This window comes from Pleurodeles waltl, chromosome 3_1 (assembly GCF_031143425.1).
Source record: "Pleurodeles waltl isolate 20211129_DDA chromosome 3_1, aPleWal1.hap1.20221129, whole genome shotgun sequence".
Taxonomy (NCBI): Eukaryota; Metazoa; Chordata; class Amphibia; order Caudata; family Salamandridae; genus Pleurodeles; species Pleurodeles waltl.
The window spans coordinates 1,896,371,551-1,896,394,165 of NC_090440.1; the positions used below are offsets into that span (position 1 = coordinate 1,896,371,551).

General features: G+C 45.2%; 1 protein-coding gene across 4 annotated transcripts in view; it reads right to left on the reverse strand.

The window, feature by feature from the left end:
• The window catches only part of NBEAL1 (neurobeachin like 1), a 672,403-nt gene that overhangs the window by 19,114 nt on the left and 630,674 nt on the right, over positions 1–22,615 (reverse strand). For all 4 annotated transcript variants that reach the window (XM_069226032.1, XM_069226034.1, XM_069226033.1 and 1 more), the window contains exons 51-52: positions 13,905–14,021; positions 1,782–1,943 (exon numbers count right to left, since the gene is read on the reverse strand). In XM_069226032.1, the coding sequence (XP_069082133.1) occupies positions 1,782–1,943; positions 13,905–14,021 (279 nt within the window). The remainder of the gene's footprint in view (positions 1–1,781; positions 1,944–13,904; positions 14,022–22,615) is intronic.

A 22,615-nucleotide genomic window follows, 5' to 3' on the forward strand; every position in this document is an offset into this window, starting at 1 on the left:
CCTGCCCTGTACACACTCTAGTCATTGGGTGCCCATACAACAAGCGTATTCAAGATAAGATCTAGGATCCCAAACCAAGCTTCTTTAATACAACAAGTAAGAAAGGCTACCCGAGAGTAATGAATGCCTTTTCAATATCAAGTGAGGCAACCACCACACCTGGTACGGTGGTGGGGGTCCTGTCCAGGACCAGAAGAAGTCTTCTCAAACTTAAATGAGTACTCTTCTCCGGGATGAATCTGTTTTGGCCCAAATGGATCAAGTCACCTATATCTGCCACCAGTCTATCTGATATTACTTTCTCCAGAATCTTGTATTCTTTATTTAACAAGGAAAGTGGTTGATATGACTTAAAATCTAATGAGTACCTCCCCACTTTGGGGAGCACTATAATCACAGGTAGGTTCTGGAAGAAACCCAACTTTGAGTGCATGCTTGTACAGAACAAGGAGTTTCGAGGCCAGCGAATCTAAGTGCTAGAACTCCAGTGGGGACACATCCATCTCTGGGGTTTTCCTCTTTACCAGCTGATCAATGGCCTGTATGATCTTCTCTACTTTTAGTGGGACATTAGGATGGCCCTGCTTTCTTAGGGTAGTCTGGGTATCCCTGCTAAGTAATCCATTATCATATCTTCCCCTATTACGCTGGGAGCTTAATTATGACAAACGTTATCATTATTTTTTACCAGTCCATTTCACATTCCGACCAGTCAATATGACTCTGTTGAGCAGCAAAGCATGCATCTCTTCTTGCAGGACCTCAAGATAGAATTGGGAAATGACAACAAAGGTGATAAAAACGAGGTAGAAAATGGTGATGTGGCAAAACTCTAAGATTTTCAGGTGTGGCTGGTTCAAAATCTGTATGACAAGAAAACCCTTGAAGAAGTAGTTTTATCCTGAGATGTAAAGCTGAAGCAGCAGAATTTAAGTTGGACCCAGACAACCTCGCCAACTGCTGCCACATCACCCACCTGCCCTCCATCACAAGAATCATCATATAAACTGTCCCCATGCCACTCTGGGGACAGATATACAAGATCAATCTTCTTGAAGCTTACCAAACAAGCTTCAAGCCACCCTACACTCCAGACACAGCTACTCTTCAAGCCCTGCTCCACCCTCTCAGCACTCAGCCTTGCTTTAATTATTTTCTTTTTGAGCTTCCAAGAACTGGTTTTGTGTATGCTCTGTCCATTCTGCTCCTGCTCTCCACTCTTTTTCCTTCCTAGGAGAAGAATTTCTTCTTATTGCTTGTTTCTAGTTACAATGATGTCAATTCCACTGTTTACTACATGGTTTCCAATTGTATAACCTTTTCCAGTATACAGCGCTCTAGCAAGTCAATAAATAAACAATACTGCAGATGAATTTATACAATTAAACATCCAAGTACTATCAACCCCAACATGCCTAATCTAATCTTTTTAATACAGGTTACCAACTCCATGGTAAACTATTTATCCTTCTGTTGTTTTGTGCAAGCAAAATACAGTACTTGACTATGCACTATTTGGACTGCAAGATAAAGCAGCACTAGGATGTCCCAAGACTGCTCTATTCGTACTTAAAGTATTACCCTAAATTAAGGATGTAATCTGTTTGCTTCATTCTATCTGTACTAAAAGGCAAACATGGCAAATTCAATGTGACCTGTTTCTGCCTAGATCAAGACGATAACAAAATCTGGAATTTCATTAGTTGTGCTCCATAATAGCTCACAGAGATAATGTCTTTGTTTTCACTATAAGTAATTGTGGGTGTTGAGCAGAAACATACCTTTAGTGAGCTTTTACCATCAATGCTGGTATGGATGACAATGTGCCCATCCCAGGACACAGCCAAATTAGGAATTGTCATCACCAGAGAACTTTCACAAGGTGGTTGCAATGTCCGCATGTATTGGCCTCTTCTGATTGTATGAATGATCACTGTACCATCCTGTAAATAAAAGACGAAATACTAATCAAATACAAATATTACAATCATGTAATCATAATATCAATGGGGATGGATATCTGAAAGACCACAGAGAGCTAATATAACTACATTCTTAAGAGGAGGAAAGAAAGGAAGATACTGACACTTAACCAATTTCCACAGATTCTCATGGTTTGTTGAATAATTCCGAAGAGTCAAGTGATGACCCTAAGCACGATTATGGAGTGGTAAAACCCATTAGTCTCTCCATGTCATTAGGGACGGAACCAAACAAAGTATATATCTACTTGTCCTTTGGTACCCAGGAACATTCTCATATTTATTTCTGGAGCATTAGAGGCTGTATTGGTAATAATATGCCCCTGAAAATGCTACAAAGGGAACAAAGCGTTGGTGTGTTACACCTTAGCAAACCCCTTTCACATTTCTTTCTTGAACGACTACTCTCTTGGTCATTAAACAAGCTCATGTTTGTCACATACCAAAGTTTGCCCACTATCTAGGAAGCCCAAGGCAGATAATCGCACCAGTGGTTAATTTACTATTTTCAAGAAAATTGATAGTTGTCTCTGAAAATGTATCAACTGAACAAATGTTTGTATCCTACAGCTCCATTAATAATCGAGTCCCATCCTTTGTGTCTTACAAAAACAGCCTTTTTATAAGTGCACTGTAATATACTGGATCTCATAGGAGATGTATTGCTGTTGTTAGGCTAATATGCATTAAATGTGTAATACTACCACGAAAGAGGAACATTTAGGAGAATTAAAAAACTAATAGTCTCCTCAGAATTGAATCTAATAATAAGAGGATACAGAGAATTGTATCCTTATCTTTAATAATTGAGAGTTATTTGGCCTATTGTTAAATGCCTGCTAACAAAAACCTGAAACAACTTTAAGCAGGAACCCTAGATGGAAACTAAAAAAAAATCATGCCCAAGAAAACTGTGAAAGGCTTGTACTTTGTCAGTGTAAATATTTTTCTAAGAAATATTTGAGTCTTAAATGTGTAAGGTCAATATGTCCCTTCAACTACCAAGTTACATACTTTCAGTGACTCTCTACGGTAGAGACTCTACCTAGCCACAGATTCCTCATCTTTATCTCTACACACCGGTAGGTGGTGCCATGTGGCTCCACGAGGACGCTGTCCTGCTCAGAAAACGACATCTGAAGGCACAACTCCAGCACGCTGATGTCAGTTGCTTTCAAGACAGCCACGCACCTGATGCAGAGCCCCAAAAGCAAATTGGCATGAACAGTGTGTAGATTCCTAGACTTGGGATCCTATTCATCAATACAGTCCAATGAGATGACGGGGGATGGGCTGGTCAGTGAGGAATCTCTGTCTAGTTAGAGTCACTAGCAGAAAGAGCACTATCAACCTTAAGTAACTTTTTGTACTGATAGAGATTTCTAGCTGCAGACTCTTCACCCTTTGAATAGATACCAAAGCAATCCCTATCTCGAAGTGGGCTGCGACTGGACTCAAATGGAAAAGTCTTTTAGAACTGAGTGGCCAAAATGCTGTTCTTAGTGGACCTCACTGTTCCAGACAATAGTGCTTCATGAATGTGTTGAAGGACACACACATAGCCGCCAAATGTCTAGGACAGGGACCCTGCATGCTAGCGCAGTGGTTGCAGCTTTGGTTCTGGTAGAATGAGAATGTTGTCCTTTTGGAGGCTGCTTTCTAGCCTGTCCATAGCCGACCTTAATGAACAGCATGATCCAACAGGAGATGGTTCTCTTCTACACAGCCTTGCCTTTTTTCGCCCCAGTAAACCTCACAGAGATGAATGTCCACCCACTGATGCTTGGTACGATCTATGCAGAAGCTCATTGCTTTCTTGGGGTCCAAGCAATGACGCCTCTCCTACCCCTTTGATGGATGATGCAGATCACAAAAAGCTGGCAATGTGATGCCCGAGTCTGCAAAACCAGTTTGTCTTGGTGTATGGTGGGCTGAAACACAGGGCTTGAAGCTCACTCACATGCCATGCCGATGTACTGTCTTTAGGGTGAGGAGCAGCAAGGGACAGCTGTGAAGTGACTCAAATGGAGTGCACATTAGAAAGGTGAGGGCCAAGTTAGGATCCCAATGTGGCATGGCAAAGGGAATGGGAGAAAACAAAAATCTTGAAACAGGAGACTTGAACTAAGAGGCCTGATTCAGAAACCTTAAAAGATAAAATGAAAGGTCCATTAAACTGTGCCCAGGACAAGGCTTTGCCAGGCTTTGGACAAAACAAACAACAAAATATTAGATAACTTGGCCTGGAGAGGGTAACTCTGATTGGTGCAGTACCAAAGCACAATCTTGTCCCAACAACTGGCACATAGAGTTTTTGTCGAGGGATGCCTGGCTGCCAAGATGACATCAACCACCTCTGGAAGAAGGTTGAATGTGTTTAGCTGTAGCTGTTCAATGATCCAGATATTAAAGTGGCAACTGCAAAGTCCCAGGTGCAGAACCCTGCCCTGCTTCTGCAACACCAGATCCTCCCAAAGGGGCAGCCTGATCAGAGGACAGATGCTCAGGCCTTGGCGTTCTGGATACCATAACTTTAATGCCCAATCTGGAGCCACTAGGAGGACTTGGGCCCGGTAGGTCCTGATCTTCTTGAGAACTCTGGTCAGAAGCGGTATCGGCGGAAAGGCATTTGGAGTCCCGAGTGCCACTTGAGGTGGAACACAAGTGAGAGAAGCCTTAGAAACTCCAATGCGCCTAAGTGCTGTCATTGCATGCTCTTGGCAGTGTCATGCATATTGAGCCAAGGCTCTCCCCATTTGCAGAAGGGACTTTGCACCACCTCCTTGTGTACCTGCCACTTGTTATATGCGAGGCACTGATGGCTGAGCTTGTTCACCCTGGCATTCAATAATTCACCAGGGGTTCACCACTAGCAAAATCCCTTGGTGGGACAGCCAGTTTTAGAGATGCAAGGCCTTCGTGACCTCACACAGCCTTGCTTGTTGCTGTACCGCATGGCAGTGGTCTTTTCTGTGTGCACCTGCACCAACCTCCCAGTGAGGGATGGAAAGAGGTTTCCAACATTAAGCGGTGTAGTGGATCCTGTTTAGTTTGAATGGGAATCAGGAGTTTAGCTTTGCCTTCTGGTTTACAGGCCTGTGCCCCATCACCAAGTGACTTTTAACCTACTTAGCTTGCTCTGTTTTAGCACATTTATGTAATTATTTCTTCCAAGAGGGCTGCCATTTCATATTTAGGAAGATGTTTTAGTTTCACGTTATCAGTGCCACTCTGTAAAGGCGTCACTATCAGCGTCAAAGATAAATTAGATACGTAGGTATTCACATCATGTACTTTCCCACTTTCGTGCAACAGTAACATAATGTACCTTTTAAGGGAACTGTTTATATAATTGCCGCTCCGGGCACACCTTCTAATCCATTGTTTGGGAACATACCTGCATCAGGGGTTCTACAAGGCCTGTATAAATACATCTTACACAGACAAGATAATCAGAGGGATTCCTACCAGATGCCATCGACGCTATCTATGCTACACATCGCCTTGATGCTGACCCGGTCTTTGTGTCACCACAGAATCCGATCTAAAGACCTAATTCTAAGGTAACGAGGGTTGGGGGCTCTTCTCCTGGACATGGTGCTGTTAGATTAGTTTAACACACCTTGCTCTCTTTAGGTTAGAGATTAGGTTCATCATGCTATTAGGGAATATTCCACATCGATTTCATATTACATGTTATTGCAAGATGGTTGGGGTCTTTGTATTCATAACTCTCGTTTTTACCATTCTGTTTCTTGCATTGTTCATTATCCTATTCATTGCAGCCCATGCAATCTACAGTAGATTGCAGTTTTGTTAATAAAACCTATTGAAAACTTTACTTCATCTCTTTCATTGCCTGTGTATGACTGAGACATGTTGCTCATGTGAGAAACGAGTGATCGTTTAACCACAACTCCCCTGAGATGTTGCACTCTTGAGTCCATGCCTAAAGGCTGCTACAAATCATATTTTACTGTTTGGGTTTTTGATGAGGTACGGCTTGTGAGCCGGGAAGGTTGGGCCGACAGTTGCAACTTGTTGTAGGATTGGCCTAGTCACCTACAAACAAAAGTGCTGTCACCCCAAAACCAGCAATCTTGCCTAGAGCAAGGGTCAAACTATGACAGCGGATGGTCCTCAGCTTCAGAAGGTTGATGTGGAACCAGTACTCTGCCAGAGACCAGAGGCCTCTGATTACCATCTCTCCCAGATGGCTTACCCCAACCCATAAGCAACGCATCGGTCATCACTGTCAGATATGTGTGGGGAATGGAGAGGAGTCTGCAGCTGACCCAATCAAGGTCCTGCACCCATACTCCATACATTTTGCAGTCTCCTCCGAAATCTGAAATGGTCGGAGACGTTGCTTTGAAGTTAGCCCACTGAGACTTCGGAACCCATTAAAAAGCCTGCACATACCACATGCAAAAAGAACAGATGATGGATTATTTTTTTTGCTTTTGGATATGTCACCTGCCAAGCTCAACCAGCAGGAGGATGGAGGCCACATTAGTTTCAGCAGCCTCAGAGTTGACCTCACCGAAATCCAGGACTAAGAATGAAAGACTGGAATCATAGTCTGATTTTCTTGAAATCTCCTTCCCAGGGGAAAAGCATGAAACCGAACTGTGGCCAGAATGGCTCAGACGAAGGGGTCAGCTTTGACTTCGGTAGGTTGATAGTGAACTTCAAAGATGACAGTAGGTTTGCCATAGTATGCAGGTGGTTGATGACTGCTTGGGGTGAGCCTGCCTTTAACGGTAAGTAGTTGAGGCGGGGGAAGAATGACACCCCTGACGACAGAAGATGTGCTGCTGTCTCCACTGCCATCAATTTGGTGAACATCTGAGTGGTACTGGTGAGACCAAACCAAAAATGCTCCTGCCCCACCACAAATCACAGGTAACATTGGTGGGCTAGCAGGATAGGTATAAGAAAATAGGTGTCCTCAGACAAGACAGACCTGGGCTAAGGTGAGCATTTTGAATTTTTCCTTCTGAAGGAAGGCGTTGCGAGGGCACAGTTCTAAAATAGGCTAGAGGCCTATGTGCTTTTTGGGCACCAGGAAATGGCAGGTGTAACAACCATGTCCTACTTCTGGCGCAAGCATCCTCTTGATAGCCTCTTCAGCTAAAAGGGCTTGCATTTCCTTACGCAAAAGGGAAACAACAGGCCTCCATCAGTCGTTCGAGAGACAGTGGAAGGTGCAGCAGCACAGAAAGTAAGGGGAGATCATAGCCTTTCTGAATCATTTGTAGAATCCACCTGACTGATATTATGGCCTACCATTCCACCAAGAAACATCAGATCCTGCCTCCCACTGGGTGGCCATGCTCCACTAACAGGACGTTGAAGGGTTTTTTGTGGATGGGCCCTCAGGGTGTGTCTGGGAGGTCCCTGTGTATTGGGTGGTCCACTGACTATGGTTGTCAGGGCAGTGGGCATTATGGCCGCAAAACTGCTGGGCGCCATGCAGTGGTTGGATTGTCTTGCAGTATGGGGTGCCTCTGCTGAAACCGCCACGAGTGGTAGGGCTGATGCAGCTGGTAAGGTGGGGTAGATAAGCCCAGGGAGCAAGGCCTTGGTCTTCTTGAACCACTCAAGAGTGGAGTCTGTCTTGTACCCAAACTGACTAGTCCTGTCGAATGGAATGTCCATGAGGGACAACTGGGCATCGCCTGAAAAAATGGTGGACCGCTCCAGGCGTGGAGAAGAATGGGTCCACATGATGGAATCAGTGGTGTTCAAGCCACAACAAATCGTGAACTTGGCAGCATCTCAGCCATCTTGAATGTTCTGGGCAAGGACAGGTCAGAGATCTTCAAGGATACCTCGGACGACTTGAGCCACTGAGTCCCAAAGGATTTGGGAATGGTGCCTCACAAAGAAAGCTAGCATTCACTAATGTGAGCGCCAAGCTGACGGATGACAATACTTGTCTGCCAAAGTTTTTACTCACTGTCAGGGGGAGTAGTTGAGATTAGTTTTGCTTGTGGACGCTTGCTCCACCATGCTCTTGGGGAGGGGTGCAGACATAAAAATGTGAGATCAGGCATCGCTCAGTTTGGTGGTTGACTGGTGGACCGGAGCAAGGTTTGGCCCAAGCCCTCAATAAGGTGTCTGTTAGGGCCTCATTGACGGAGCTCAAAAGATGTTAGCTCCAGCTGGAGAACTTCTGTGAATACATTAGTCTTTGCCTAAACATTACCATGGCATAGGAAGCAGACTACTCTGTAGCTAGTCCAGGGGGGTGAGAGAAGGCCTGTTTCAAGGAAGTTATTGAGATCACTAGCCTCTTGCAAATCATCATACCAATGGTTGTCTTGGTGAGGCTGAGCAAACTCATCACCCATGTCACAAACATTATCCGAGTCTGTGCCGAAAAGTGAATGTAGGATATATAGTCTCACCTGTCGAGGCGGCAGAGCAAGAGGAGGAAGCTGTCATTGAGAGCTGCATCAAGCGATGTCATACTCACATCATCTTGGAGTCAAGCAGTACTATGGATAGCTCATTGTCAGTGTTGATAGATTCAGTAATGGTGCAAAGTCTCTGGGAGTGCTCTGGCTCCAGAGGCGGGGTTTGAACTGAAAGCAGAGATGTCAAAATCGGTTCTAAGGGCTCCACTGGTACAGAGGGTGAACCTACTGTTGGTACTCCAGGTAGAAGGCCTCTCGGTTCTTTGGAGCTCGAAGGCGCACCAGAGGGAATTGGCAAGGATCCAGAGAACCAAGGCATGGCCAAGTGTAACTCTTTGATCTGTTGTGGAGTGGTAGACTTCCTTAGTAACTCGGGCTGTGCTGAAACTAGCTGCAGGATAGGCTTTGAAGTCGACTGAAGACAGAGCAAGACTGAGATCCCTGGTGTTGCCCCTGCGTCTGCTCAGGCAAATGTGAGTAGCAAGAGGGGGACCTCTGGTAGTGTAAAGTGTTGCCTCACAATCCTGGATGGCCTTCAGACTCACTGGTGCACAGTCACCGCAGGCCTTGGCGTCATGACTCAACCCCAGACACCACAGGCACACCTGATGGAGATATCTCAGTCCTTAAAAGTCTTAAAACCTGTTGTTTTAGGGGATAACATCCCTTGCACACTGAAGAAAATTTGAGAAAAATTGAGGTAAGCTGTCTTTGAGAGATGAGAGAGAGCTCTGGATCTACTTCTGGTGGGGTGGAAAGAAAGGAATTGACGTCAGTACACTTGGGTGGCGCATACATAAGCTCTGCATGTCATTCCCAGAGTGGAACAGAATTGTTAAGAAGCCACATGACCCATCTACCGACAAGCAGAGGTAATGTTGAAGAGTTTCTGGATCTGGTCTGATGCCTAGGGAATATTCAAAAGGTGAGGAAACTCTCTAGCAGAAACATACATTCTTTCAATTTTATCATCACTAGCTACCTTCTAATGCAGGCTTGAATAATCCCCATCAGAAAAATGTTCATCAGATTTATCCCCTAATGATGAGCCTAGCTTGACATTAAAATCTGAAATAGCAGACATTTTGGGACTTAGTATCGCTGAAAAGAACTAGAAGCCAAAATACATCCACTTTAGAAGTTGTAACACACAGGAATAACCAAACCACAATTATGACATATGACCAAACTAACAAAAAAGCTGGCAAATAGAAAACGTAATTTAGCATTCCATTCCATAAACTTTACAAGGTAACTGTTTTTGATGGAACATGTACTTTGACACAGAAAAATATGCCTTAATGAAATTAGGGATTCAACTGACGTCTGACTAGCATAGTTCAATGCCATTTTTAACCTCCTTGTAATGATATTTGAAAAAAAATTAAAGTTTGGGTTGAGAGGCTAATGGTGAGTAGGGAATGTGATCAGTACTACTACAAGACATATTTCCTTTCTAGCTGATCCACTAATAATGACCGAGTCTTTCATAAAACAATGGTGGTACCACATTCCATGAGTAAAGCTGGTATCTTACTTATACCAAAACCTACTAAGGGCCTGAAATAGGCCGTCATTATGACCCTGGCAGACTTCTGAACCCCAGGGCCATGGTGGCGGTTTCACTGCCACTACCAACATTATGAGTGTGGTGGGTTGGCCTCTGCCACCCTGCCACATCCCTGCCATACCCCCCAGCAAGCAAAATGGCCCCCATCCCTCCACCCCCTCCTCCAGGTACAGAGCCCTCACCCCCCAGGTACAGCGCCCCCCACTTCCACTCCCCCTACACGCATACATGCACTGACACCCACTCGCACCCGCATACACTCATTCACCAACACTGACATATATGCATTCACTCACATGCATCCATACCCGCATTCACTGCAACACTCATACACGCATACAGACATGCAAACAAGCATACACATATGCAGACACACACCGACTCACAGATGCACACACAACATCCCCCACCATCCAACCTCCCCCCCCACCCCTGCTGGACGCTTGACTTACCTTATCCAGCACGAAGTCATCCGGCAGGGAACAAGAACTTCCTCCGCTGGCAGTGCCCCGCCATCAGAGCACCGCCAGGCCATATTACTGCTCTTAATACAGCTGGTGGAGTCCTTTTGGCGGAGCGGGCCAGTGGTGGAACCGCCCATACGCCTCCGCCCGCCACCACTACTACTGCCTGATTTCCACCCACAATGTGGCAGAAATCCAGCAGTACTCATAATATGGTGGGCGGTCTTCTGGCGCCTGAGGCTTTGGCGGTCAAATTCAAAATGAGGGCCATAATGTACATATCATACATCTATTCAAGTTATGAATCTTGATGCAAGAATCTATAGGAAAATATTTGCCAACAGCCTGAGACTTATCGTTCGACTACTAACTGACATTGACTGATGTCAGGTTCATGCAAGGATACCAGACCCAAGGAAAATATGCCAAATACAAAAAGGGAAAATAGGAAGACATACATCTATTCTGGTTTTACATTTGATGAAAAGCCTTTCATGTGCATTAATTGGGCTTTTTAAGAAGAAAGGGCCACAGAAAAACAGAATTTAAGATATGCAAGAATTAATATCAGCAGCTTAATTTCTGATGAGTTTTAGATAAGCAAAGGTAAAAGAGAGACGACCCAACAAAACATGGGGTTCAATTTAGCAGAATCAAGCACAAATTGATAAATAATGCTGATGACATATAAATAACGAATGGGAGTCCCAAAGAACTTCCAGATTTACTTGAAGAGTTGAGCACATTAAATAATCTGAAGAAATCATGAAAACAATGTTATGAACTGCTAAAACAATTTGAGCGGATCTTTGCAAATGGTCCTGTATCTTTATTATGATTAGAAAGGGTCAAAGAAGTTAAAATGAATTATCTCCAATAACAATTCCAATTTGCAAACTGTGACACATACCATCAAGGAAACTACAGACACACAGATCTTCAATTGTCACTTGTATAATTTAATTGGGAAGAGGAGATGTTAAACAGTGGAGACATCCAAACTGCTTGGTAAACACTCAGCCATGTTTTCAAAGCAACATATAAAATCATTTAAATAGAGAAAACAATAAAATAGCAGATACCACAAGGTTGGTAGACTTAAAAAATGAATTACCTCGCATTTTAACTCGAAACGCAAGACTCATGTTCACACAAACTTGTTTTAATAACTGGGAGCTTACATTGAGAAGTGCTGAGAAGTAATGTATTGCTGAATTTATACTTTTGTGATATAAAATCTCTATTTCTGTGGTTCATCCATAGGTAAGTAAGGGAAACTGGAACATTCTGGGCCTGAGGTGGAGGCCCCGTTGTCGTGGGGGAGGATCCACACTCAGGAGAATTCTCATTTCGGAGATTCCATGCAGAGGCTCCCTCATAATTGCGGGGCCTCCACAATGAGTGCAGAGGCCTTTGTGAATCAGGACCTCTGTATTCAAGCTACATATGTCTCGACATCCTGATTTCTGTGCAGTACTATTGAAACAGTACTTGGATAGACAAGATGTGGAAGACCTGGGCCTCGTTCTTTTAGGACTGTAAACAACTGATGAGTTGACGGGACTCTGCTGGTACCTCACAATGGCAGCTAAACCGATTATAGCTGTAACGCAGAGAAAACCTAATGCACCAAAATTTTTGTTGATCATTATGCTGCAGCTCTCCATTGAAGTCTAACTTTGAAAACCAATGATTCCTATTTCGGTCTAACAAAATCCCATCCAATGTGAGTTATGGATCTTTCCTGCTGAAGGACTCAGTTAGGTAACCTGATGTCTGCAAAAATCTTCACCTGGATATTTTCTTTGATTTTATAAAACCTGTGGTGTAGGATCTTGGACCTTATAGGTTTTCCACTGTCGATCTGTCACAATTTATGCACATGTCTGATCACTACCTGCTTTATCATTAGGCATCCTTATTCACTTCTTTAGAGGCATCGTTGCCCCTGCAGCAGGTCTTGCTATTCCTGCAGTAGGTCTAAACTGCAACCTGGCTGACACTAAGAGGGAAGTGACTCAGCTAGTGGTCTGGTCTTCAGCCATGCTAGAGATTAATAGGGTTCCACCCTAGACTTCACTGATGAACATCCTGGTTCCACTTATTATGTCAAGCTTACATCACCACTGGAGAGATAGGGGTTGTAGAGCTCCACAGATATGGAGCTGCACGGAGAGCGCAGACTGGATAAAGTTGGATGGCTGCTGTGTTAGTGTCTTTCAGGGTGGTTCGGTTAAAGCCAGATGTAATGGACCCTTCTTGGCTATCTGCTGCTTTGCATCTGGAAAATTATTTGGACAAAGCCTACAGTCTCCTCTTGTGGAATGCTGGAAAGCAAATTTTCTACAACCTAAACTAGTCTCTCTCAATACAGAATTCTTTACTTCTCCTCGAGTTTCTGGAGGAATGCACCCTGACTGATGACCTGTTTGAAGTGGTTGCTTCTTCACACTTTTGTGAGGTAGGTGTCGCAGGCGTAGCCACATAACTTGGAATTTCACAAAGCTTGGTGGGGTTTATGGTTTTGGGATGTGCAAAGCCTTACTGATGGTTAATCTGTTAAGCCGTTTCTGGGGCTTTTGTTTTACAGTGACAGAGACAGACTGCCTTCTTGTAATGCTCAAGTCTGGGAAAGAAAAAGCGTCATCCCATAATCATTATTCTTTGTCTGCCACTGTGTAACATCTCACACGTGTAAAAATCACCTAGTGTTTAAAATCTCCTTTCTGACACACACTGTGCAGTAAGAAATGTTAATAATGGGAGTTGACCGGTGGGGCGTAGTTGGTATCCAGTGCATATGCAGCTGCCTGGTTGCCATCTTCACCTCCTATACTGCGGAGGGTCAAGAATATTTTCAGTACTTCTTCCCAAGCAAGTTCAAGCAGTAGCAATTTTCTTGCTGTAGTATCAGTTTCTAATAAAATGCCTAGCTGGCAGCTACACTTCCCGGTATGCCATAGTGGATTAAGTAATCCAGCCATTCCCACCATATTTCGGCACCGTCTCCATCTTGCACCATAAACATAATGCCTCATGGCATCTTGAGTCTCTTTACTTTGGTTCAGCTTCGTAGTCACACTTCATTATCATTTAATTAGTGCAATATTCCCATTTTCCAAGGTACCTCCATTTCCATTTCGAAAAATGTCAACTCATTCCCCATTTTTGAATCTCTGCTCTGGCTCTATGGAGGCCAAAGAAGTTCCTAGAAGGCAGTGCAAAGACAACACAAATGCTGCTATGGCTTTTTCTACATTGCGCTGACAAAGTAATATGAACAGTATGTCTTTACAGACTCTCTGAGAGGCCTGCAGAGGTAGTGCTGCTTGGGTGCCCAACTTAGAGGGCTACTTATGTGTGATCTGTACTACCAAGACAACATCCTTCCAGAATGATTGTTGTTTTCCTTACAAAATGAAAATAGAAAGGGGACGTTTACTCCTGGACAATTAGGAACACTTACCTTGGCTCCTGATACTGCCATGTCCAGCTCTGTGCTGATGCTCACACTGGATATTTCATTAGTGTGCCCATACAGGATTTGCATAGGTTTAGATGCCATTCCTACTGGAACGCCTCCCTGGAGTTTACAAAAAAGTGTAAAATACTAAATAAAACCAAATACGAAAGGCTATTTTCACAAAATAACACCAACATGTAGCATGTATATATGTACCAGTAATGAAAACAGTGCAACAAATATCCTCCCCTGTCATTACCTACATCAAGTCAGATTTTGTTTTGAGTTTCAAGTTTATTTTATTAAATGCATAGTTAATTAAAACCATTACATTATACATGCTCACACCAACTATTCAATTTAAACATATAATTTCCGTAAAAACGATCTGAGAATTCTTAAGTATTCCAGTTTGTGCATCGCGTTCCCACTCCTCTCATCTTGTAGTTCAACTCTACATATGTTATAGAATACCTTAAAAAACACTTAAATAAATGTCTGCATACTAAAGTTGTAAAATTATATATAAAAATACCTCCATAGATTCCAAAACACAGGAACTTTAGGACGGCATGATCTTCATTTTACAGGCAATCAACATATATTATGGTTATAGTGCTGGATGGATATTTTACAATTTTTTAGCTATCAAATGCATAAACTTTATTAATCTGGCGTTCAGGGTATAGTCAGAACGTTTAGGACAAGCTATCACCGCTTCTCTGCAGGACCATATTCCCCTCTGATTAAAAGCTGTTTTTAGTAAAGTCTTCCGCTCATTCAGCAGACCATTACAAATACAGATCAAATGTGTAATGTCTTCCACTCCATACCTTCAGAGTCTGCATTGTAAGTTTGCTGCCATACGTTCCCATGGGGGTAAGTAAGCGCCTCCAGGAATAAGACCAAAATGGTGTTTGATGAAAAGATCCTTTTCAGCTTTTGACCACCCGGCCTCCAGATACGGCTGGCATTTCAAAATTTTATACTCATTGACAATCATCCAAGAGTGCGACCTAGTTGCTAGCAGGCTCTTATCTATAAGTTCTTTTTGTTTTGAGGTACTGTGATAGCTCTGCATTTGTGTTCAAGATATGTGGACAAGCAAGGTGATTCCACTGTTTAGAAGCTACTGCTTGTCAAGCAGTTGGGCTATCTGCTTCAAATACAATTTTTTGTTTAGGGAGATAATTCTAATTGAAAATATCAGTCAGCCCACAATGTTTGGCCTTTACTGACATGCAGAGTGCAAATTGCTGTATATGTAAAAAGAATCATGTGATACTGAAAGCTGCCATCTCTACTCTGTTTGGGCGATATGCAGGGAGCCATAAACCGAACTTGGGTTCAACAATTATGAGCAACCAAGAAAGGTCTTCTATCATCCATCAATACTTAGCTCTCTTCCTTTTCAGTTTGGACGGTCTTCATCCTTATATTAATGCCATGGTTTAAGTTGACATTCAATAAGTTTTAGGGAGCTCCATTACATTAGTGTCAAGGAGCCTGCTTCTTTCCAAGATGCACGGCCACCCCAGCCACACCTATTTCTAAAGGAGAGGTGATCACACCTCTCCTCTGCAGGAAATCCTTTGTTCTGCCTTCCCCTGCCCGAGTTAAGCTCAGCAGCAGGAGGGCACAACAGTGTCTGGTGTCGGCAGCAGCACGGGCTGGCATGCAGGCCCTGCAAGGCTGTACAGGCAGATATGTGGAATCCCCTAGGGAACTCCCAGAGTACATGGTATCATGCAACTAACACTGAAGTTGGTGTAGCTGCAAGATTCCAACATGTTTGATACCAAACATGCCTAGGTTTGGTGAAGCCATTATGTAGTGGGACATCTCGTTTTGACCAGTGTCCACTACATACCTTAAGATGGCTTCACTACACTTACAAAGCCCAGAAAATGGAGTCTGGGGTTTGAAGGGGCACCTCTGCACATGCAGGGGTGCCCTCTCACTGTGAACCATGCACCCTGCCCTTGTGCTGAAGTGCCTACCTTATGAGTGACACAGGTCAGACTACAGTGACCATGACATAAGGCAAACCTTACATCTGCAGTGGAAAGTGCATGCACCATTTCACACAGGCTGCAATGGCAGACCTGTAGTAGTAGTTTGCATGGTCTCCCATGGGTGGCACAGTACATGCTGCAGCCCATGGGGGACCCCTGATGTACCAATGCCATGGGTACCTAAGTACCACATACTAGGGACGTACATGGGTGCACCAATTGTGGGGTGTAAAGTTACTTACCAACTCAATTTAGGGGAGAGAGCACTAACACTTAGCAGGATCCCAGTGTGCTACAGTCCAACCATACTGACACCAGGCAAAAAGTGGGGGTAACTATGACAGAAAGGTGCTACTTTCCTACAGGTTCCTTGAACTGATAGTGAACCTTCGAGCACAAACCTGAGGTACTTTTTGTGTGTCTGATTCATGGGTATGTATAAATTAGTGGCCTTTAAATCTATGGTTGCTATGTAGTCCCCTTTTGTAGAAGTGGGATTACTTCTTGTAGTATTGTCATTTTGAAGTGTTGTGTGCGAATGAATTTGTTTTTAAACCTGAGGTCCAGGATTGGCCTTAGTGTAAGTCTTAGGCTAAGGTCTTGCTTTGGCACCAGGAAGTAGGGTGAGTAGTTTCCCTTATTCAACTCCCTTGTTGGCACTCCTATTGTGTGGTTTTACAGGAGTTCTTTTGCTTCCTTCCTTAGTTTTACCAGTTCTGTTTCCTGATACCATTTCTTCCTTGGTTGGTTTGGTGTTGGCGGGTTTAAGAGTTCTATACAGTACTCGCGACGTACCACGTTTAAAATCCAATTGTCTGTGGTGATCGTTGCCCATTCTTGTGGGTATTGTGTGTGGGCTTGAGGCTATTTACGAGTCACTTGGAGTTTGCTCCTCCTCTGGAGGTTAGGCCCTTAGCTCTCCCTCCACCATGAAAGGGCTACCTTGTGGGATGTTGCCAATGCTGGTATCTGGCTTGTTGACTAGTCTGGTGTGTACTGCTTTGGGCTTGTTGTTGCTGCTGTTGCCTTGTCGCAAATGTTCCCCTTGCTGCAGGCCTTCTGGGCGCATTTCCTCCCCTCCTGAAGGTGCCTCTGTATTGAAGAGCATCCATTGGCTTTGCTGCCTCATTGTCCTTTTTAATTTGTTGTATGGACTCATCTACCTCTTGGCCAAACAAAGCCCCTCCAGTGAAGGGATAGTTTATAATGGGGGCCTGAACTTCTGGCTTCAAGCCTGAGATCCTGAACCAGGCATGCCTCCTAAGAGTTGTGCCCGTACACATTTGTCTGCTCCCTCTGTCAGCGGCATCCAGTGATGATTTTACGCAGGTGTTGGCAATATTTTTCCCTTCTTGGATGATTGTTTTCACCCTTTTCCTATCCTTCTCTAGGAGCCTCTTCATTAGCTCCTCAATCTTGTCCCACTGTTATTGACCATATCTATTGAGGAGAGCTTTGAAGTTCACTATACGCCATTGTGTTGCAGCCTCTCTTTCCATCTTCCTCCACACCATGTCTAGACTCTTGTGTTCGTTTTCAGGAGGAGGGCCTGTGGATGTGTGTGCATTACTCCTTCTTACAGTACTGACGATGATAGATTCTGCCACTATGTTCCCCGGATGTATTTGGGGTCATTTGAAGGTTTATATTTCTTTTCTGCCCTTGGTGCCACCACCTATTTTGCAGCAGGTTTTTTCAGGGCCTCTGGTTCAGAATGCTGGGTAGCATTGGGACACAGAGAGTCCCCTTGCTTGATGGCATGAGAGTTTATAGGTGGAAAAACACGTCTCTCCTCTCTTCCTCTTGAGGCACTCCGTAGGTTTCAACTGCCTTCTTTAGTAGGCTATTGTAGAGTTTGATGTCGTCGGGGATGAAAGTCTGAGGGGTAGTTGTCAACCTCTTCTTCTGGACTGTTTGTGTCCAGGTCATTCCATTCATCCTCGAAGCCGCCTGTTGCCTCTTCCCGTTCGGGATTGCAGAAATCCTCCTTGGCCTCATTTTCATTGGGCTCTGGTGTCGCTGGTGTCTCTAGAGCAGTCACTTTCTCTTCAACTTCTGTGATCATGAAAGGCTTACTAGGAATCGTGAATCGTCTTAGTGCTTTGTCGAACTCCTTCTTGAATTGAAGGAGCACCGCCATTTCTGCCTCTAACCTCTGTCTCTTCTTCTCCACTTCTAAGGCCTTTTTGACATCCTGCGTCAGCGATGGTCTCTTTTTCAGAATAGGGAGTTCTTTCTCCAGCAGTTTCGGGGTTCTTTTACCATGGAGTTTTGTCAGTTTTGACGCTCTGCCTTCATTGGTATCACTGGTCTTGGATCCATTGGCATCCTTTGTTCACAGCTGACCCTCAATTGTTTTTTTCTTGGACGGCGGGGCTGCAGTGTGCGACTTTTTCTCAGGAGTCTTATCCTCTGAGATTTTGGGTGGTCTCTTTACCTTCTTGAGACTCTTTGCAATGTCCTTCGTCAGTGACTTCACTGCACGTTTCTTCTCGGTGTCCTCCTCGAGAATTTCAATGTCTGATCCTTCATGGGACCATTCTGTGCCCTGATCTGCACCTTCATCATCACTGGAAAGGCCCAGTTCCTTCAGGGATGCCTGTGGTTTCTAGCAGTGCATTCCTGAGTTGTGTTCCTCTCTCTGCTTTCAGCGCACATGGTGTGTTTTTTGTATGAATGCAGTGCAGGCCTCGCAGTCCTCATCCCTGTGGTCTCTCGGCAGGCAGAGGTTGCAAACTTTGTGCAGGTCGTGCTGTGCGAATTTATGGTGGCAGTTCGGGCAGAATTTAACAGTAGTGTTTTCCATGACACCTACTTTGCTTTATTCTCGTGCCACGTGCGAATTCCGGTGGCTCGGGGTACCAGACTCTCCATGCCCTGTCAGGGGCCACAAGAATGTCTTGAGCCTGGTTGTTCTTGAGCAGGAGTGGTATGGGCAGAAAGGGGAACAGGATGCCCGAGCTCCACTTAAGACGAAAAGCGTCTCCTTGCGATTGTAGCCTTGGAAACTTGTGCGTTCTCTTTGGAGGCGAACAGAGTTAACCAAGGCTCTGCCCACTGCTGAAAGAGACCTTGTGCCACCTACGGATGGAGACATCACTTGTGATCCGCCTAGGCATCAGCTGCTGAGACTGTCAGCTCTGGAGTTCAGAGAACCTGCGAGGTGTTGAACCACCAGGAATATGCCCTGCTGTTCCAGCCATTTCCAGAGACACAGGGCCCCATGACAAAGGGTCCACAATCCCACCCCGTCCTGTTTGTTGCAGTACGACATGGCGGTGGTGTTGTCGGTGGTGAACACCTGCACAAGCCTTCCTTTGATGGAGAGTAGGCTTTCAATTACAGTTGGATCGCTCGGAGCTTCAGGAAGTTGATGTGCAGTCCGCCAAAGACTAGAGTCCTATTGATCTCCACCTCTCCCAGATGGCCGCCCCACCTCAGGAGTGAGACATTGTCATTACTGTGTGATTTGGTTGGGGAAGGAAGAGGGGTCTACCTTTGACCAAATCGCGGTTCATTAGCCACCACTGCAGGTTTTTTGCAGTTCCCTCCGAGAGCCGGACTATGTCCGAGAAATTCCCCATATGCTGCACCCACTGAAACTTAAGGTCCCACTACAGAGCCCACATATGCCAACTGACAGGTGTCACAAGAAGGATACCAGGGGCCATGAGGCCCAGCATCGTCAAAGTCATTCTCACCGAAACAGGACAGAGGCTGAAACATCGGTATCTTAGCCTCAATATCCTGGAATTGCTGCTAGGGAATATAAACCTGAAACTGCATTGTGTCTAGAACAAATCTGATGAAAGGAAGCATCTGAGAGGGAGTCAGGTGTGACTTCGACACATTTATAGTGAAACCGAGTGTATGCAGGAGGTTTGTCATAGTCTGGAGGTGAGAGACGACAGCCTGGTGCAAGCTGCGTTCAACAGCAGTCGTTGAGATAAGGGAAGACTGGCACCCCTGATCTCTACAGATCAGCTATGACCACCACCATCACCTTGGTGAAAACCCAAGAGGTGTTGGCAAGGCCAAAGGGGGAGCATGGTGAACTGAAAGTGCTTGTGGTCTACAATAAAGCACAGGTAATGTCTGTGGGCAGGAAGGGTGAGAATATGGAAACAAGCATCCTGTAGGTCCAATGTTACCATCCAGTCTCCTGGATCCAGGGCAGACCAGACCTGAACCAATGTAAGCATTTTGAACTTCTCCATTTTGAGTAAGAGATTGAGGGTTCACAGATCTAAGATAGGCCGAAGACCTTTGTTCTTTTTGGGTAACAGAAAGTAGCGGGAATAACAACCACTGCCTACTTCTGATGTCTGAACCCCTATGGCTGCCTTGGCCTAGAGAGCCATGACTTCCTCGAGGAGCAAGGACAAATGATCCTCCATTAGCTGATTGAGAGATGGAATTATAGATGGAGGGGGGGATTTGAATGGAAAGAGTAGCTTCCAATGTTATGGACTGCCAGTAGTAGAGATGATGGCTGATTCGGCCACCAACTGGATGCCCATGGTTTTGTAGGGCCATCAAAGGGCATGTCGATAAGTGAAGCCTGGACATCCCCTGAAAAGATCTGAAAAAACAGATGTTCTCAGTCAGTGCCACCGTCAATTAAACGGCTCTGCCATTGAGTCTGTTTTTGCCTAAACCACATCTAATGGTGAATGTCGCTGCATCTCTCCAGTCCTTAACCGCTTGGGAGAAAATGGCCCAGGATTCCTTTGGGAATTGTGGCATCACTTGCGCAACTGTGTCCCACAGAGTGTGGGAATAGTGGCCCAATAAGCATGCAGTGTTCACCGACCGCAATGTAAGGCTGGTGGAAAGGGAACATCTTCTTTCCCAGGCTATTCAGCCTCCTGGATTATCAGCTTGGGGGGGCAGCAGGAAACGTGCCATGTGAGGTAAAGGCTTGGACTACCAAGCTCTCAGGGGTGGGGTGCTGGGTGAGGAAATTTGGGTCCCCAGGTGTGGGGCAATGGCCACGGACGATTGCCTTATTCACTGGGGCCCCTGTGCTGCGCTTGGACCAGATTCCTAGTAGGACATCTGTCAGTTCTTCATTGAAAGGGAGCAGAGGTTCAGAAGAGGAAGCTCCCAGCTATAGCACTTACATCAAGATGCTCATCTTGACTGCACCTAGGGCAACCCAAGGTTCAAGACCTCATCCGACCTCTTGGTAGGGGACAGACAGCATGGCAGCATCTGAAGATGTATCCAGTCCGCCGCCATAATCCAGTTTCTCACACCAGTCCATGCTTTGGTCTTCTAACTGGTATTCTAAGGGTCAAGTGACACCTCCCATTCTCCCCAAAGCTGAACCCTTGAGAATAGGGCTCAGGTTCTGACCTAGGACACCTGGGTCCTGTTGGCGCCGGAGTTGGTATTGATCGATTCCATTCTGGCTCTGTGTCACATTTGGGAATCCAAATGGGGATGCTGCTCCCGGTGGGCGCCAAGAGGATCAGCGTCTAGACTGGCATTGGGAAAGGTTGTGGTGGCACGAATGGCCCCAGTCTGTGATTGGATCCACAAGAGCCTATCAGAACTAGGGCCAAAGCTGCCGGTGCAAACCTCATGGGGCCCCCTCCAACCCTGCAGAGCCCAAAGGCACTCCGGAGATATCGGGCTCCTAAAATACAGGGTGCATGGGTTTGTAAAATTATTTTACCTGAGTGGGGGTCACTCCGGCTCCCGAAAAAGGGGGAAGGCATGAAGTTGAACCTGGCTACAGCTCTGCAGAACCGTGCCTCAATCACCGATGTTCCGTTGTCACTTCGGCTGACAGATGAGGAGAAGTCAAAGAACACTTTGAGTTCATATGCTTCTTAAGCCTCTTACCCAAATTACCAGATGACTTGCAGTGGGAAGTTGCATGCCCGCCTGCTAGCAGCTTTAGGGACCACTCCCTCAAAGCCTCTAGTGGCATGGCCTGGCAGTCCAAGCATGACTTGGGCTTGTGGTTGCGTTCTAGACACCACAGGCACATGAGGTGTGGGTCTGTAACTGACATGGCGTGATGACAGGTGCCACACGGTCTAAACTCTTAAAGACATCCTTGACACACGAGGAGGAAAATTTCCTCAAAAAATAAAGTTGACAAAATGTTGAAAAAAGTCAGTGAAACAAAAGTCAGTGAAAGTCAGCGGTGTTGTCCTTCTCTGTATCAGTGCTACCTGGCGTAGAAAGAAAAGAACTAATGTCAGTGCGCTGAGGTGGCACCTACATAGGTGACTACCATGTTACTTCTGGCATGGACAACAACACCATGTGGAGCTGATCGATGCCACCTACCGGTGCGCAGGGGTACTGCTCACCACAAATCTTCCAGATCCAGTCTGATGCCTGGGAAATTCAAAGGTAAGGAATCTGCAGCTAGAAGTCTCTCTCAGATATGGTCCTTTTCTGCACAGCCTTACTCTTCTTCATCCCAGTGACCTCTATAAAGAGCTGATCATCCACTTGGTGATCCTTGGTGTCATTGATGTAACAGCTGAGGGCTCTTCTAGGGGTCCAAGTGATGGAGTCTCTTCACTTTCAAGGGTTGAGGTGACGCACAGAATGCCAGAAGAAGATGGACTGTCCAACATGAAAGGACATCACAACTTTTCACAAAAAGGCCGTCCTAGTCTGCCACACAGGAAAAAAGATGGTGTATGGTGCATGAACAGACAGAACTAGTAGCGCACT